This window comes from Aythya marila, assembly GCF_965140915.1.
Source record: "Aythya marila genome assembly, chromosome: 11".
In the NCBI taxonomy this organism is placed as follows: domain Eukaryota; kingdom Metazoa; phylum Chordata; class Aves; order Anseriformes; family Anatidae; genus Aythya; species Aythya marila.
Genome location: NC_139052.1, coordinates 13278172 through 13296046, shown reverse-complemented (window position 1 = coordinate 13296046; position 17875 = coordinate 13278172). Strand labels below are relative to the sequence as shown.

The following is a 17875-nucleotide window of genomic DNA, read 5'->3' as shown; positions in this document are numbered from 1 at the left end:
TAATGTTAAGAGGGGTTTTAATTATGCAGATGAAAGCTCTAAGGTTTCAGAGTATGGCAGAAGGAAGTATAACTCAGTATTTGCCTTGTCTTTGCCCTTTCTTCTTGAGCATTTCAGAGTTAGTGGACATTGTCAGAAACAAAATGCTTGGGCAGCTGGAGCTTTGCTCTGATTAGTTCTTGTATATTGACAACTTTTTTCAGCATAAGTATTTTAATGCACCTTTCTTTTTACACGTTAGCAGGTACAGTAAACGAATTAGATTATATTTGAAGTGACCTAGAAGGGTTGATAAGAAAGAAAAACATTTTGTGGCTATATATCCAGCTATTAAAATATTCAAGATGGTTGTTCCTTCTTTGTAAATGCAAATGCAAGAACCATAAAGCATATGGTAAGGGATGCTTCGTCACTTCTAAAGCATACTTTTGCTAATGTAGAAATGAATTATGTCACATTCCATAATTCAGGGATAAGATTTTTGAACGTAATTAAGAATGTACTGTCTGGTCTTTGAGACACAGGTGCACGTATTCACTTTGTCTATTTCAGAAATAAAATCAAGTGTGAAGCTACCAAAAATATTTTGTGCAAGCTTTTAAATGCAAGGGTCTGCTGAGAATTTGCATAATATCTTACTTATGAAATGTAAAACCTGTCATAAATCATAATTCAATTTATAACACAATTAAATGCATGTGGTTCTGTTCTCTTTTATGGTTCTTGGAAATTGTTATCTTGCATAGCTGAAGAAAGGGGGGGCTGCAGAAAGCAGAGAATGAGCATATTAGAATAGAGGGCAAATATCAGACAGCCATTTCCTTACAGATTTGGGTGTTGTTGTAGTTGCTGTTGTTTTTCCAGCTGTCCACTCAACTGAAATAGTGCTGCAGATTTCAGATTCCTCCTAATTTCTTATTTTATTTAGGACACAGAGTGCCATTTGTATCTCGTGGAACTCAGGCTGTTTTGCTGCAATTATTTCTGAGAAATTTTCTGCCTTTTTAGTCTTTTTGCAGCTTATGATCCTCAGCAAATCTCTCTGGTAAGATAAAGAAATTCTTATCCTCTGTAAAAGGGATAAAATGATGTTTATAAAACTTACCAAAATACCCTTCATAAATTCTCATTTCAAACCAGGTGAAGGCCTCCATTAAGTTGGCAGCAGTATTTTTCTAATACACTGTGTTTTTAAAGTATACTTGTAAAAATGCATTGCCAAAAATGTAAACTTGTTCTAGTTCTACCATTAGTTTTATTGTTATGTCAGAACACATTAACCTGTTGTGGATTATAGAAAGATCAGTTCTAGAAATATTGTTGGTTACCTAGAAAACCTGAACTGAGAAATGAAAATACTTTTTTCAAAATGTGGATGTTACATTACTTGAACATTTATATTTTATTGCATTCATGGACTTTGCTTTTGAGCAGATGGGGCAGCAGGAATCTGGGAAAATGGTAGTTTGCTCCTACCCTAAGCACTGAATATGGAAAAGGCCCTTTTTCCATGCAAAAAGACCACCTCTGGCTTTACTGATCATCTTTATTAAACTGACTAAGTTAATTTTTTACTACAACTAGTATTTTAGAACTAGTGAGCTGGAGGGTTGTCCCACAGAGGCAGAATTGCTAATGAAAGCCTTCATCTTGCTGTGCAAACTGGTTTCAGTAGAATTTAGCTCAGGCCTTATTTCTGAACGGGATAAAAGATGTTGAGGAGGATCTAGTGACGTCAACTCCACTTCTGTGACTCTGACCCAGAAGGTCTCACTTCATGTTTTAAATCACAGTCATTTTGCTGATTCAGATCCCAGTGTTTTTTCTGGGATCTATCCTGTCATTTTTGTCTTGGCATTTTGGTGAGGAGAACAGTATTGTTTATACCTTTTTGGTTTTTGCCCAGTTGCTTCACAGAATGGTTTCAGGGAAATAATTAGGTATGCAACATGGAAACTATATTCCTGTATGCTCTGTGGTCTGTTCTGCCCGAGTTAACCAGCAACAGCCTCTGTCATCCTAAGGATGTCACTTGTTGGCAGTGCTTCTGTCAGCAAGTCATGTTAACATTAGGAAAGAAAAATATAATCAGCTTAGTAAACCTTGTACAGCAAACCAGTGGTCTGTTAATGTGTTTGTGCCACCTACTCCTCTCCTAGGCTTGATTATCATTGAGTTTCATCATTTGAAGTTTGGTTGTTGTTTAATATGTGGTTAAATTTGCATAGACTTGGAATATGTAGAATGTTAGAGCTGATGATATGAAATGAAAGAGTCCTGTGTGCTTGGTTCCTAGTACACACCAACACAGGAATATTTATCTGATCTCAGCTACATTTCTTAGGTAAGGGGAATTCTGCCACACACATTTCACCTTTAGAAGGCTTTCTCCAATATTCAGTGTCATTTTCCCTAAAGGAAAAGCACCATAGAATTTAACAGCACTAACTAGAGAACATCATAGAAATTGCATTTCTATACCTCCAGGACTGAATAGAGATTAATGTATCTTCCACATTCTTATCAAGGTATTTTATTGCATTTTATAGGAATAATACAATTTTCTCTTAGATTATATGGGATAGTTAAAAGAACAAGGTTGTAATTTCCTTAACAAATGCTTTTAAGACCTTCCTACGATTGTTCATTTAAAAAATGTCATTATTTTCTCTATAGCTTATTTAGGCAAGTGTGGTCATCCATATGTGACGAAACAAATTTAAAAAGGGCACTTTATGTTCCAGTTGCCAACAGTTGGGTGGATGGGGTTGCTTAATATCCAAGACTTTTGGATGAATTACGAGCAATATATTAACACAATTACAATGGTAACACAGATCAAAGAATGTAGCTGGGAGGTCTTATTTTAAAGTATGAGACTTTATTAAAATGTCCTGGTTTTGATTATATTAGATTAAAATATCTGAAATATCACCTAGTTTCTTCATGTCCCTGGAAAAGTAAATTCTGCTGGGGAACTGAATCTTCAAGGTTTCAGACCTTGATTTTTAATTCTTTTAAAGTGGAATTGTCATAAATTGGAAGAATAGCCACATGACCTTTTTTATCTGTGTTTTGACATTCAACACATATTCTCATTCAGTTTAAATTATTACCTTCTTCTTTTGTTTCTGGACTTTATTGATTCAGATGGAGTAAACCAGCTTGAAAAGACCTAATTTCTTCAAAGGAAATAATTTAACAAACAAACAAAATAACTTTCCACTATTTTAAAATTAATAAATATTTAGAAATTATTAGTGCATTGCATGGAATGAAAACACATGGGAAGATACAAGTTCAAGTTTTCCAACTCACAGGTCAGTGTGCTGTAGTGCTTAACTTACCTATTTCTAGTTCTTGCACCAAGATGCAGAAAACACATCAATGCTGAACACTAGTATCAGTGATAATAGGCCTCTAAATTACAATCAACAAGAAACAATCACTGTAAAGACACCAAACAGAGTCTTCCTCTGGTACATAATAACTGGATTGAGATAAAAATCACTTTTTGTAATTCATTCACTTCCAGTTGCTACACATCTTGCTAACATTTGTAATTGTGTTAATATGGTAAGTAAAGCATCCTGTTGTGCCACACAAACAGTTTGTTATTTTATTTTATTTTATTTTATTTATTTTATTTTATTTTATTTTATTTTATTTTATTTTATTTTATTTTATTTTATTTTTAATATTGCTGTATTGCTTATATATTACATTTTGCACTTGGTATTGATAGAGTGCTGTTTAATCTCTCAGCAAGTGTACTGGTAGACACTGGCACTGCCTTTGCTTTTGCAGTGAGGAACCCCATTCCCTATGAATTATGCTTTCAACCTGCACAGCTAGGTATAAGCTTGGGGGAACAGCAACTAGTTTATTTCATGCTGTACAGTATACTTGTTCTTTGTATTGCAGCACAAGTAAACACAGACTGTGTATTTCCACAATTACTAGAATATACTTTTAATAGCAGTGGTGATTTCTTTCTTCAGTTACCGGTGTTACAGATCTTGCCACAGATTTGGAAAGGCTCAGAATAAGATAGCAAGGAAGTAGTTTATTACCTACAAATAGAGGTCAGTTTCATTCACCTATGGATTGTTTCTGAGATCCTGAAAAACCCTGCTAAAACTACCTAATAAGATAGAGAAAATGGGAGGAGGGAAAATCAATCTCATTTCTCAGTCTATCTAAGCGAACAAAGAATTGCATGTGAAACAGAACAGAGTGAGTCAACAAAGCTCACACTGAACCAAAAAGAAAAGAAAAAAAAAGCCTACTTTGCATAATTATGTCTGAATTACAGTAAATTTGACAGAACATGTTCCATTCTAAGCCCTAAGGTCTTACTTAGATGGAGCACGATATCAAATGTACTGGCTGCAATGTGTTCTTTCTGGGCTAATCTAAAGTCTCATGGGATATCATGCATGGAGACAGCACACACTATTGTATGGCTTCATTGGCTTATAGTCAGCTGTTTGGCTTACTCAATACATGTGTTGAAAGCTGGGATAGTGCACTGTCAGATCTCTCTAGGCTTGTTTCTTCCGGGGTGGCTTCCCTATCTCTAAAATAGAAATGAAATAGAAATTATTAATGTTATTCTGATAAGAGAGGGATAAGGCTTTACACCTGAATACTTGAAAATTGCTTCAGAGGATACTTCAAAAGTGCCTAATGCTATAAATCATGTTTTTATCAAATGGTATTTTATCAACATTACTGTGTCAGGGGTTTGGCTGTTTCACCTTTATGCACATATTTAACTTAATGCCACGTCGCTCATGGCAAGGCTTTCAGTAGCAGCATTACCTGTGCAATTTGAATATGGGACTTTATAGAAACCTAAAGGAACTGAGCTATGCCCTATCTCCTGTTGCAGGGTAAGCTACTTGAAACATGTCTTTTCCTCCCGAAAGTTATGAATCTAGAAATAGTGTGACCAAGGTTCTCTAAAATCACAGTAACACAGTTTTATCTGAATGAAAATAAGTTATATTTACAAAAATTGCTGATACTAACAAAGTCTTGTAGTATTATCAGCATAAGTGCCTTAAACTGTAGCAGTTAAGAATGCCTGTAGAATATCCCAAACTGCACAGCATCAGGAGGCACTACAGCAGTAAGATGCTTAGAAAAACAGCTCAACATCTCATAGGCAAGAGCACAGTAAATCAAAGATAAAGTAAACTTTCTAGATAAGCAAGAGCATTTTAATGTTATTCTCATTAAACTTATCTCCAGGAAATAAGTAAACAGCCTCCATGCTTTCTCTGTCCTTCTGCCAATTTACATCTTAATGGTGAAACTGTTGCAGGTTACTTATTCAGCAGAGCAAGGGACTGATTTGCAACTTGTTGCTTTGCGTGCTGCCCTGAAATTCTGCAGGGCTGTTCAGGGCAACTGCGCACGGTGAACGGAGCCACTTAACTATTAACAGGTCTTTGCAGTGTTACAGGGGCATGACAGAGGCACTGCAAGACAGACGTGGTTTTTTTTTAGTATTTTATATATATATTTACACAACGTGTCTGCTACAGTTATCACACTGGGTGCTTTCAGTGAGTTTTGAAGTTTGTTAATTCTGTGATACTGGTTTGTCTTAAGAGTCCTGAGGTATGAGATTATGAGAAAAATCTCTTGATTCCATTAAAAAGCATATATTTATGGTCCTTGTGTTTGTACCAGAAAGGCTTAAAACGCTAACTGAGTTATAAAGATCAGTTATTCAGCTGTAGTTATGCTTGAATGTGAACAAAACGTAGGGCAAACCATTGATTTTTAAAAGGATGTAACAACTACATTCCCTATACATCCCCTGCGAGGAGCAAAGAGTGGCCTGATTTATTATTTTTTTTTTCATACCGAGGAACTCCAACAGTTACTACATTTTCATTAGTAATACATGGAAATTCACATTATTAATAATGGACCAAGAGGTTTCTGTATAGTATGCTCCATTTGAAGCCCCAAATCTTCCATCCTTTGGCTCAGCCACAGGCGAGCCACACCATCACGCCTCAAAACCTCTGGGGCTCGCTTCACACCTAACCCACCCCAACGCCACCCGCGTGCCAGGGGCTGCATTTTTGCCTGGAATCCCCCCAAAAACAGCGTTGCCGAGCGGAGAAAACCCCCGCGGGCTGCCTGTGCCGGCGCCCCCTCAGCGGCGCCCACGCGGGCGGGCGGGCCTGGGCTCGAGCCCTCTCCCTCAGGGGGCCGCGCGCCGGGCGAGGCGCCGCTCCCGGGGCCGCGGGTTCGAGTCCCGAGGGGGGCGCCTGCCCCGGGACCGGTGCCGGGCGTTCGCCCTCCGCTCTTCCCGGGGGGCGGCGGCCGGGGGGTCCCGCTCGGGCGCGGTCCCAGCGCACATGTGCGGCCGCCCGGCACATGCTCACTGAGCGCGGCGCATGAGCAGACGCGGCGCGGGGCCATCGGACATCTTGGGCCGCCCCGCACGGAGCGGGGAGCGCCGCCACCGCCACCGGGTCCCCGGGGCGGGAGCAGCCGCGGCGCCCCCCTCGGCTCGGCTCGGCTCGCCTTGCCTCGCCCCGGCTGCCTCCCCCTCCCCTGCCTCCCCCGGGCAGCTCAGAGCATCCCTCCTCCCCTCTATGCATTTGTCTTAATCCTTCTCAGAGACAAGATGGCAACGCCGGCGGCTGTAAACCCTCCCGGTGAGTAGCTGCCGTTGCCCCCCCTGCGCCCCGCAGGGGCTCCGTCTGGCCCCCACGTTGGCCCCGCCGCACCACACGCCCCCGGCCCGCCGTAGGCACACAGCGCCCCTGGGGACCGGGACCGGGACCGGGACCGGGACCGGGACAGCCCCGCGGCTCTCCCCGTTCCCCCGCAGCTCGGAGCGGGCTCGCCCCGGGACCGGCGGTGGCTGTCGGCAGCCGGGAGGAGCGGGCGGGCGGGCGGCCTCGCACCGAGCCCGGGGGAGAGCTCGGGAGCCCGCAGGAGTTGTGCATAAGCACCCGGGGGCAGAGGGGAGCGGGGAGAGGCTGAGGCCGGGGGCTGCTGTCAGTGTATGGTGCCCTGCACCCGGTCCTTGGTGCCCTACACGCGGTCCTTGGTGCCCTGCCACCGTCCCAGCCACGCTATCTGAAGGGAAAGCGGCACGTTAAAACCCAAGGAAAGCACCTCAAGGCTGGCAGGTCCCTTAGTGTGTTCCCATTTCCTTGCCAGAAGATGCCATAAATCAGTTTCCCATAATAACTTATTAGCGGAAGGAACTCGCTAAAGTTTTCTCTTTAAATTCGTCGTGGGGGAAAGAGGTTCCCTGAGGTGACCTGTGTCTGTGAGGCGCAACGTCTGGGTCATTAGGTGTGCGGTGAAGTGGGCTCGTGTGATGTGCCGTGGTAGGTGTTTCGGTGAGGTACTTTGGTCAAGGTAGTGTTGGATGGTCGGGTATCCAACACTAAACACAAATGGGCCAGCGGATTTTGCGCTGGGCGCAATACTAATGAGGAACGCTTATCAAAAGTGGATTCCAGTCCTACCCGTTTTAATACTGGGTTACATTTTGTCACTTTCCAGTCAGTTTCAGTTCTGACTGTTAAGGGCTTCCTGGAGGAAATGTCAACAATCGTTCAAATGTTCTTGTAGCTTTCACGCTGAAGGTAAACACAGTTGGTTTGTTTCTGTAAGTGTCAATAAAGTAAGCAGGAACAACAAACCTTTGCCAATCAGATTGAGTTTTCATTTCAGAATTGTACATTTTAAATGAAAATCAATATTAAATGAGAGGTTATTAAATGAGTATTATTTAGCTTCCAGACTACCATGTCATGCATGATAACGGAGAATTCCAGTGCGTGCACATGTAGCTGGAATCAGTGAGCAGTTTTGCAGGCACAGGCAGATACAAACAGCTTTTTTGGGGGAGAAATTTGGTTTGCCTTCTTCATATCTGCTCCTCCAACCTATGCACAGAAGGAACAGCCCCGATTGCTTAGAGGTCTGTGCAGAAACTGCTGAGGACTTGTAGAGCCTGGTGGCCCTTTGGCACCACCCTTTTCCACCTCTGTTTCTACCTACCTGCAGCTGGCGTCACCAAAATTGTGGTTGCAGGAGGTCGGGTACTGAAGGGCAGCCTTGGAGCAGGGCTTCCTGGTCTTTTCCCTGTGCCCTGGGGAGCACTCGTGTTGTGAACCTAGGCAGAGCAATGGGAGACATGCTGAGCATGAGCGCCAGGCGTGCTGGCAGTGCAGTGATCCAGCACAACGAGGCTGGCTTGCTGTAGAGTTGTCAAGTGCTCCTAAGCACAGATTGCCGTACTCCGGAAGGATGAGGAAGCGTGTTGGTTTCCTGGCACGAGCCTACACGTGCGTCTGCGAGGCTGAGGTTGCAGGGTGTCTTCTCACTGCTCGTCTAGGCAGCTGGAGCAGATCTGGGCTGGCAGACAATTCACCAACAATTAATGACCCTCCCAGCGTGAGTGTTGCTGTCAGACAAACGTAGCTGTGCATGGGCAAAGTCAAAATGAGGAGACTTTGAGCCGTGAAGAGATGAGAACAGTAGACTTCACTCTGCAGTGCAGTGCTGCGTTTGCTCTACCACGGACAGCAGAAGATAGAGCTGCATGCGTGACATATCTTGACTTATGATATGCTTTTTTTAACATGATAATCTGTTGTTTTTGTTATTCTATTTTTAGATTAACCACAAAGCAGTGTAGAGAAGCAGAATCAAAAGCTTTACTGAGAGGATTTTAAGGCTGCTGTTTTCTTTTGGGGCCAGATCCTCAGTGGGAGTAGAACGAAAGTAGCCCTATTAGTATTGGCGAAGCTGTGCTGCCTTACGCCAGCTGACTTTCTGATCCACGATGTTAGGGGAGCACAATAGAGAGATTAACTTGTTAAGCATCTTTAATGATGATTAGAAATTACAATATGATTAAATTTTTATTAAGCAATTGTCTGGGGTTCTAATAACATTTGATAATTTAGGCAGGACATTAACCTACAGCTACCACAATACAAATACGTGGGGCATTAGTCATATTCTAGGCAGTGGAATGGGGATTATCAGACACGGAAAAGCTGGGTATTCTGTAATTCTGGATGTGGAAATCTTTCCCTGTGGTATCTCCTGGTACAGAATTGTGCACTGCTCTGTGATGTTATGTTCTGTCCCACATTAGATGCAGATTTATCCATTTCCCTGCTTTTTTTGCAACAGGGTGGGAGCAGTTTGCAGCCTGTCCACGTTAGGGTTTGCAGGAGCTGCAGTGTCAGGACCAGATTGTGGCAGGGACACGGCCACCTCTGCGACAGGTCTTTGTGGTGAAGGTGCTTGTCCATTGCTGCAACGAGGCATCGCACTGGGAATCGGGGGCTCTGTATGATAATATCTTTTTTGCTCTTCCTGCACGCTTAACCTTAGGAATAGGATCTGGTTAGAAGTACTTTGTTCGTTTGTCGTAATCTGGATGACTAACCGAAGTGTGAAACACAATACAAGTGTGTGGGAAGCTCATCTGCATTGGCACAAAGCATCAGAGTTAATTTATTTCCTCCTGAAATAAGATTGGCATGTTAAATGGGTTTTAAGAACAAAAAAATTGTGGAGGTGTAACAAGCATTTCATAAATTACTGCTTGCAGCAAAGTAACTTAGTGCCACGTCTGTTTTAAATACATATATTTTTGGAATGCAAACTTGTCCATAACTGTTGCTACTCTGGGGTCAAATTTTGCTTAACTTGTGATGAAGTACGTGATGTGGTGCTTCTTGTAGTAGCCCAATTGGGATGAAAATGTGAAACTCTTAAGGAAATCAACATTTTCTTTTCCTGAGACTTTATGTGGCCTTGGGTGACTAAGTTGGATCAGTCTTACAGATGGTCCCTGAGCAGCAACTTTGTTGTGCTTAGGTGATGGGAAACGGGCTGGCTTTAGCCCTTCAGCTCTTCCCCAGGTGGAAGGGGCACCCTAGCTAGTACCCACAGATACACTGCCAAATGTCACACACTCATACACCAGATCAGAAGAAATGAGATCAAACACTCAAAGCTTATCTAGAGTTACACCAGAGGGCAGTTCCCTTAGGATGTTCTTGGCCATCTTTGAAGATTTTGTGAATCCTTAGGATCGTATTCTTATATTTAATTGAAAAAACAAAACCAAACAGTAGCTGAGTTGTTCACCTAGCCACTAAAGCTCCTGTAATGATTTCTTTTTCAGCAGAGAGCCCAAGCTGCTGGGGCTTAAAGCCTCCCTCTTACAACCACAGCAGCTGACTGTGGATCCTTCTAGCCTATGGCTAGTGCAAGATTTAAAAAACAAACACCTGAGATTGATCCTCAAGGAAAGACAGTTAAATGAGCACTTTCGACTTGCAGTTTGTAACGAATTAACAGCAAACTTCATGTTGTATGAATGAACACATGTAACTCAGCCCTGCGTCTGGCTTCTTGTCTTAGGCAAGTGGATGGGTGCTGGGAGCTGGTTTTGTCAGTGTCCATTCGCTTCTTGTAGGAGTTCAAGGTGGAGATAAATCATTCTCCCATTCCAGCTGGTCCTTCTGGGAATGAAGTGGGTTGTTAGCCTGCCTTGCATTTGCACTCAGGTTGCTAAGATGTTAGGCAATGTGGAAGAGGTTTATTGCCGCCCCGTTCCATGTTCCCACAAAGGAATTGGCTTTGACAGCCTGGCAATTCTTTTATTTTTATTTTTTTAGCTTTCGTACAGCTTTAAAATTGATGATTAAAAAATCTAATTCAGTGTTTTAGATTTCAAAATTGTCTATTCAATGCTGAGCCCCAAGTTTGTTGTGTTTTACTGCTATGGTAGTAACAGCTTTGCCCTTCATTACAATATAGACTATCCAGTAAACACCAAAATCAATTTGACAGCATCCTGGGGAGTAAATGGAGTGTTCTACTGATGGGGATTATAATGGGCCCTAATGTTTCTGGGGTGCAAAAACGTAGTTTTGTTTCTAGGATAATGCTGAAAAAAGTCTCAAAAACTAAACACTCATTATCTAATGGGATCCTTAAAGCTACAGATCTTTTTCTTCTCTTATTTTCATTTCTTTCTCGCTGCAGAATTTGTCCTTATTTCAGTCAAACAGTGGTGTGAGGTGATAATGCCTATTGAACTGTTCTGTGATAACGTTTTGACCTTCAGGACTTTGTACAGTAACTCGCATTGAAAAAAATATATTTTTTTCGTTATTTCTAATCTGCAAGGATTCCAAAGCATTATATTTTGAAGTATCTCTTCTAACAGAATATTTATTTAAAATTTGCATATGCAGCTTGTGATTAGTTTCAAATATTTTTTCAAATAGAATAATGTTTCCCCGTTCCTCTTAATAAAAATGCAAAACAAAACAGATATTGCTGATTCCTGTAATACCAGATGGTACTGCTGGTTTTTCTTTCTAGTAAGAAAAATTGCTGTGGAGATTAGGTAGGAAAGGAAAAAACAGCCGTTTCAAAACAATCAAGGCAAAATAACACCTTTGAGTTAGTGATTATTGCTATTAAAAGGACAGAAATGGGGCTGTCATTATGAAGATGAATTCAGAGATTATGCTTAAATGGCTTGTGAAGATCAGATGTGTGTGTAGTTTAGGGTAATTTTTTTAGACTTACTGCTTGATAACTGACAAGTAAGAATGGAAATGCGTTAATTCAGCGCTAACTGAAGAAAGTATAATGCTATTAACATTTCACAATAGAAAGGGGAAAGAGGGGCCTTGAGTTTAGGACGTGGGGATGTAGGTCTCGGTTCTTGTAGGTCTTCTGCAGATTTTCCAGTCCACCTTGTGGCAGCATCCCTTTGGGTGGCTGGCAGCATTCAGAGATGGATGAGGATGGGGTTGCTCTGCCTGGCTAGCACCACGAATGCGTGGACACCAGCCCAAACTAGGTTCTGCTGCTGACTAAAGAGCAAAATCAATAAAGGCCATTTGGGAAAGATATCTGAAAATATAGAGATGCTCCTCCACGCATTTGCTAAAACAGTTTGTGCAAGAAAACAGATGCGTTGGACCAGAGAGGCAGAAATTCTGAAATTTCAGAGAACTTGGGTGGCCGCTCGGTATATAAACAATTGGTACTTGTTTATTCTTGCCGACAGTGTTTCCTTTGTTCAAATGTAAAGCATTTCCTGCCGCCCCACGTGTAGCCTGCATTCTGTGTAGTGAGAAAGAGAAAAATTGCGTAAGGCTGCTGCCCTACGTTTTAGCCTCTGATTATAATCCAAAGTGGATGCACATTGTAACCAAAGAAAAAAAAAAAGGTAGAAGTGAATCATTCTTCATCTTCTGTTGTAAAAGTAAAAAAACAAACCAAACAAAACCAACAAAACAAAATAAAACAAAACCACCAATATTAATTTAGATAACTGCTTATCCAAATTAATTTGAGTATGGAGGGAATACTTTTGGTTGATGAAATAAAAACAATTATCCTATTTAGTCAGCGCATGCTCTTGGAAGATCTTCAAACTGGTAGATCTGATGCTCATACCTGTCTTTAGTTTTCTTGCTTTTTTCAGCCTTTGTTGTTTATATCAAGTTAGTAATGAAAAGGAATTGGTTGGATAAATTCATGTGGACCATATTTCCCCTTCTTGCTTACTTCTGAAGGCGTATTTTTATCACAAAGTATTGCAGGATTTCAGCAAATACTGGCCTTTTAGATGAGTAAGTTGCATGGTTTGGAACTTCAGTAGCAAGCATAGAGCACCATGTTTTTCAGAAGAGATGAGATGATTGCAACTTTACCTTGAGTAGTCAGCATTTCAAATGGATTTATGTTGAAAAAGGCAACATTAATAAACTGTCTTTTATCTGTCTTGAGTTTATCGTTTACATGAATTAATGACCACAGTCATGCAATGGGTTATGAATTAGAAGCTGCTTTCGAGATAGATGTGATTTCCTTTTTTGGTACCCAAAGCATGCTAGTCCTCCTTGGGCAATGCCATCTGCATGTGGAGAAAGAGAAATCTTTTCTTTTGGATGTCGTGCATTTTCATGAACGCTTCTAAATTTTCTGCTTCCTCCTTTCTATTGTCAGCTTTTATTTCCATTCTGCCGATCTATCTCCCACATCTGTATCCTCCGGTTTCGATTCTGCGTTCCACTTGCGTGCCCCTGCCTCTCTGACGACTCCTGTGACTGCCACAGTTTGACTGTGGTGCTGAGCTGAGCTGTGCATTGGCTTCTCAGTTACCCTTGTCTAAATGTAAATGAATCCTGGCATTGTACTGCTGCTTCTCTCAAGTCTTTCAACAGTTTATAAGTTGTCTCCATTCCATTGATAGCAACTCCTTGAAGAAAAGTCCGTCTTCTTCTAGGTAGCAGCTGTGCAGCCTTTTATGTAATGGAGCAGCTACTACAAGGTATTATCAATTGGCTCAAATTAGGACCATCTATTAGTTTACATCTTCTCTACATGTATATGTGTTGCTGTTTTGTTCAAGGACAGCTCATAATGTTAATTTTAAATGTTTAGGTTTGGGCTGCTGCTGTTTTTCTTATCTAAATGTCAACTGCATGTGACAAATAGAATAATATAAAATAATTACATATTTTTTTCTCCAATCAAGGAAAAGGGGTGTTGAATTGTTTAATTACTGGCTTTGCCAGCATACAGATGGGACGGCTTTTCAGGTAAGTTGCTCATACAAAATGCCTGCAATGGGTAGTAATTAACAACTGGCTCTTCATTGGTATGTTAATTATGCTGCCATTTGTCCTGGTGCCTGTCCTTGTTTTAAATGTTCAGTTACACTGAACTGAAGCGTTCACTTCCTGGCAAACACAGAATGTATCAGAACAGTTTGACTCTCAGATATATGCAAATATTTTATGGGAAGAGGCATGCCAGTAAATCACTGAGCTGCAAAGAACAAAAACACTGCATATTTGTATTCCTCGGAGGTAAAAGCAAAATCTGTTTCGATGGAATACACAGGCCTGGTTTTGAAAAATGTTCTCCAGTGCTTTCCCAGTAATAATCCAGAACAGAATTTCATGCGGGTAAATAACCTGAGGGACTGGTTGCTGCTGGCTCTCTCCATTAGGAAAGGTAGGTGGACATCTGGGTGCTGTGACATGTTCTTGCAATGTATGTATTTTTAAAACTGCATTGCCTATAATATCTGGATGGAAAATCAAGCTGAGCTGGAAACGCTTTTAAAATTTGAGGTAAACCAGGCTATTTTGAATGCAAAGAGATTTAAAGTAACACCTTATGTATAGATCACGTCAGTAGTTTCAAATCTTATTTAATTTGCAGTTCTTTTGATAATACAGATTGACCTGTTACTTGGGTGCCCAGCGCATCCCCAGTCTTCACATATTACCATGACAGGTAAAAACAGACTTGCATCCAGCATGAATCTTGAACTTATTCAGTGATGTCCTGAAGAGGGCCAGGGTGGTGGTTAGGTGGCTGACTAGCATGTCAGAATGAGACCAGTGTTTGAACTTGCTGAGCCTCTGTCACCTGGAAAGTGGTTCGTCTTCCCAACGCCCTCTGACCCTCATCATCACAGGGCAAGTCAGACACCCCTGAGATTAGGTGCTGGTTTTGTAACAGTAGCCGTAGGAAGAGGATTATAGTCATAAAATTAGCTATAAAATGGCACTAGCTACTGTGTGTCACTGCCCTCTGAGTCATGTTTGAGCTGTTTATTGACCAAAAAAATGCAGTGCTGTTGGTACTGCAGAGCCAGTATGGCTCCAGAAGAGCTGGAGTTCCCTTGTTCCGCATCCAGCAGGCAAAGCTGCTAGCTCCGTTTGGAGTCCAGCTTCAGAGCCTTGAAGTATTTTCAGCTAGAAAAGCTTGGTTTTGAGATGCTAAATTCCTGTGTTCGCAGCCGCTGAGAGGCAGCTCATTTAGCAGAGGCCTGCAGAGGCTGGCCCTGTGACAGAGCTCAGAGAAACAGGGGTTGGTCTGACTGCCCCCGTGAGTCCTGTTCATGTCAGAGTATGTGGGGACACCGATGGTTTCTGATGATTTATTTTTTTAGGGCATCTGAAGAGATTGACTGGCTGTCTGTGCATAGCTGTGTCACCTAGCTCTGCATTTCCTGTAATAAGTGATTTGACCAGAAGAAAACAAGGCTGCATAATGAAAACTTCCCTTTATTTTTCGGGATTTTCAGCAGCCATAGGAATACAAAGGTAAATTTTTGGAGGTATGTAAAGGTTTTGGTGTTCCTGGGATAAATATTCTTTTACTAATTCATCTTGTTGATGTTTTCATGGAAAAAAGGGTGAAATTTAATTTGCTGGGTGATTGGGTTTGTGGGAGCAGCAATTGCATCTTAGCTGCGTTGTATTTTTACTTACCAGTGAAGGTTTGAAGTATGCACTTTCATTGTTGAAATTAAAGTAAATGAACCATCACTGAGAAAAACACGGGAGCGTTTTCAAGCTCTTTCACGAAGACTGGAAAATAAGAATAGCTTCTGAATGTGTGGGCACGTTTAAAAGGTGGGCTGGAATCCTGATAATTATTCTTCAGCTCCTTTCTTGTAGAAATTTTATAAGGCAAAGTAAGTTTCCTCCAAAAAAGTAGTTTTGGAGGGGGTGTTCTCTGGCACAGTTTGGCTGGAAAGAGGTTGGTCTCTGCCTGTCCCGCAGGAGGATGGATGGCTCCTTCCTGCCTGGCTCTTGGAGGTACCCGGCTGTGGTGCTGAGTGGGCTGGAGGTGCTGTGCTCCCCCTCCGCTGCACCACTGCCCCCATGTAGGCTAGAGGCTCACAGGGCAGGTTTGGGCGACATCTATCTCTGAGCTCCAACCATTAGCAGCTGGGGGTGTTGAGGGCATCTTCGGTTCTCTCATCATGGTGGTGGTTTCCAGCAAAGAGGACAGTGGACTGTGGGATTAAGGGTGTCTTAAATAAACATGAATATCTTCCCCAAAAGTCACACGATGAAGTCTGCAGAATCTGTATCTTACACTTGTACTCAGGTACTGAAAAATGTGGAGGGTCTCTGCAGGCTCATGCCAGAAGCTGTCCATGCTATGAGTTAAGAAATGTTCTCCTGTTATGCAGGTGGAGCTCAGCTGGATTCTCACTAACAACAAAACAGCAGATCAGACTTGAGCTACAAGGATCTCCTATCCAAAATTTTGTCTGTTACGGACATTTTAGAATAATTATAACACTTCTATTATGGATACTTACAGAATAAGACTGCAACAGAGTATTTTCTTCCTTCTTTGTAGCTGATGGGTGTTGTGAAGTACAGAGGTTTATAAGAGTCTTTTGTTCCTCTTGTAGGTTATTAAAGCTTGAGACTTGGTTCTTGAATGATAGCTGTTGTTAGTTTTATTTCTTCTAACTGAAATCAAGTGCTTCGCTACTTGGTGTAGTCTGTGATGTCTTCCTGATATAACAAATGAACCCGTGCTCTCTGAGATGTAGTAGTAAATCAAATAAATTTTGCTACTCTTCTGCTCAGCAAACAAGCTACCATTGTAAGTTTCCAAGTATTTGCTGGCTCAAGACTTTTTTCTTTTTTTAATGGTGTCCTCGTTCAGCTACTTTAGCCCTTTGGTTCTTAACAGTAAATGGAATTAAGGCTTAAGATTTCAACATTTTAGTGAAAGCTGCCAATCTGAATTTCTTTTGCAGTATGTCTGTGACCTTGAGATAGGCATTCTAGCCACGCATACTGTAAGCATACCAGCTGGCTTTCTCCAGAGTTTTCCCTTTTGCTGCTTGTGTTTCTTCCTCCAGGTTCCACGTGTGATTTAGAAAAGGAGACCATGGAAATATCTAAGTAGTTTTTGAGGTGAAGCAGCTGTAGGAAGGTGCTGTAAAACAAAATCTTAATGCTGTGGTACAATAACCAAATTAAGGGATAGGTGGTTTTACTCGTTGGCATTTTGGTTGGATAGAATCAGTTGGAGATCTGTGGGTGGGTGGAAAGAACATTTACATGAAATTCATGCTGAATTATGTTTTGCTTGAGGAAAACTATTCATTACTCGCATAGCTGGCACATGCTTTCTTATTCCTTCTCTAAAGCGCTACCTGACTGCTTTGATGAAAAGGTTGATATGTCATTAAGGAAGTGGCTCTGCCTCATCTACTGATTATGTACAAAACCTTTCATGTCCTTGGTGTAACCGAGTAGGACGCAGGCAGAACCAGTCCTGGCTTTGCTCAAGGAGAGCCGTACATGTGGTGAAAGTTTTGGGGTGTGGGGGGGTCGTGGCTCCGTCTCTTGGGATGGAATGTGTGTCTGTAATGCACCAGAGCTCGCTGCAGCTCCACCTGTACCCCTTTCTTGGGATTGGTTTTCCAAGATGATCTTCAGGACAAAATATTCTTTCATCATTGCTCAACTTAAAGCATCTGTGGTAATTATGAATAAGACTTTTGGAGACCAATAAATTCTTGCTGTGCAGGAGAATTCTTGGCCATTACAAGCTGCCAGCATTTTTCAGTTTTACTGCTGGCTGGCTACCTCCTGTCAGAGAAGTGACTGGAGAAGAAAGACAGATTTGTGCTACAGGCACTAGCCAGGGTTCAAACTGATTTCAGACTTCCTACTTAACCTCTGACAAGTCATGTAATATCTCTGTGCCAGAGTTGCCAGTCATCTGATTTTTGTTCCAGTTCTCATACCTCCACTTTGCCTGTCCTGCTTATTGGGATGTTTTTTTATGGTCCTGCTGTCTGGGATGGTTTTTTATGTGCATCTGTGAAATTAGTTCAGTTACAAGGGGGTTATAAAATAATATATCTGTAGGACAGTGTGGAGTGCCTGAATATCTTTATTTTTTTTCATTGTTATGTAACTGATAATATTTTAGTAACAAACCTGTATTATGTTGGTCTAGCAAAGAACATTTTTCTCTCATTGGGAAGAAGGGGAGATAAAAGGCA

General features: G+C 41.7%; 1 protein-coding gene across 5 annotated transcripts in view; it reads left to right on the top strand.

Annotated features, from left to right (window-relative positions):
* Window positions 1-6514: 6514 nt before the first annotated feature.
* Window positions 6515-17875, top strand: part of ARNT2 (aryl hydrocarbon receptor nuclear translocator 2) — a 107429-nt gene continuing 96068 nt past the window's right edge. For 4 of the 5 annotated variants that reach the window (XM_082769084.1, XM_082769082.1, XM_082769081.1 and 1 more), the window contains exon 1: window positions 6529-6683. In XM_082769084.1, coding sequence (XP_082625210.1) covers window positions 6653-6683 — 31 coding nt within the window. In that variant the 5' untranslated portion in view covers window positions 6529-6652. Of the gene's footprint in view, window positions 6684-17875 lie in introns of all 5 variants that reach the window. The other variant, XM_082769085.1, reaches the window with a different exon arrangement.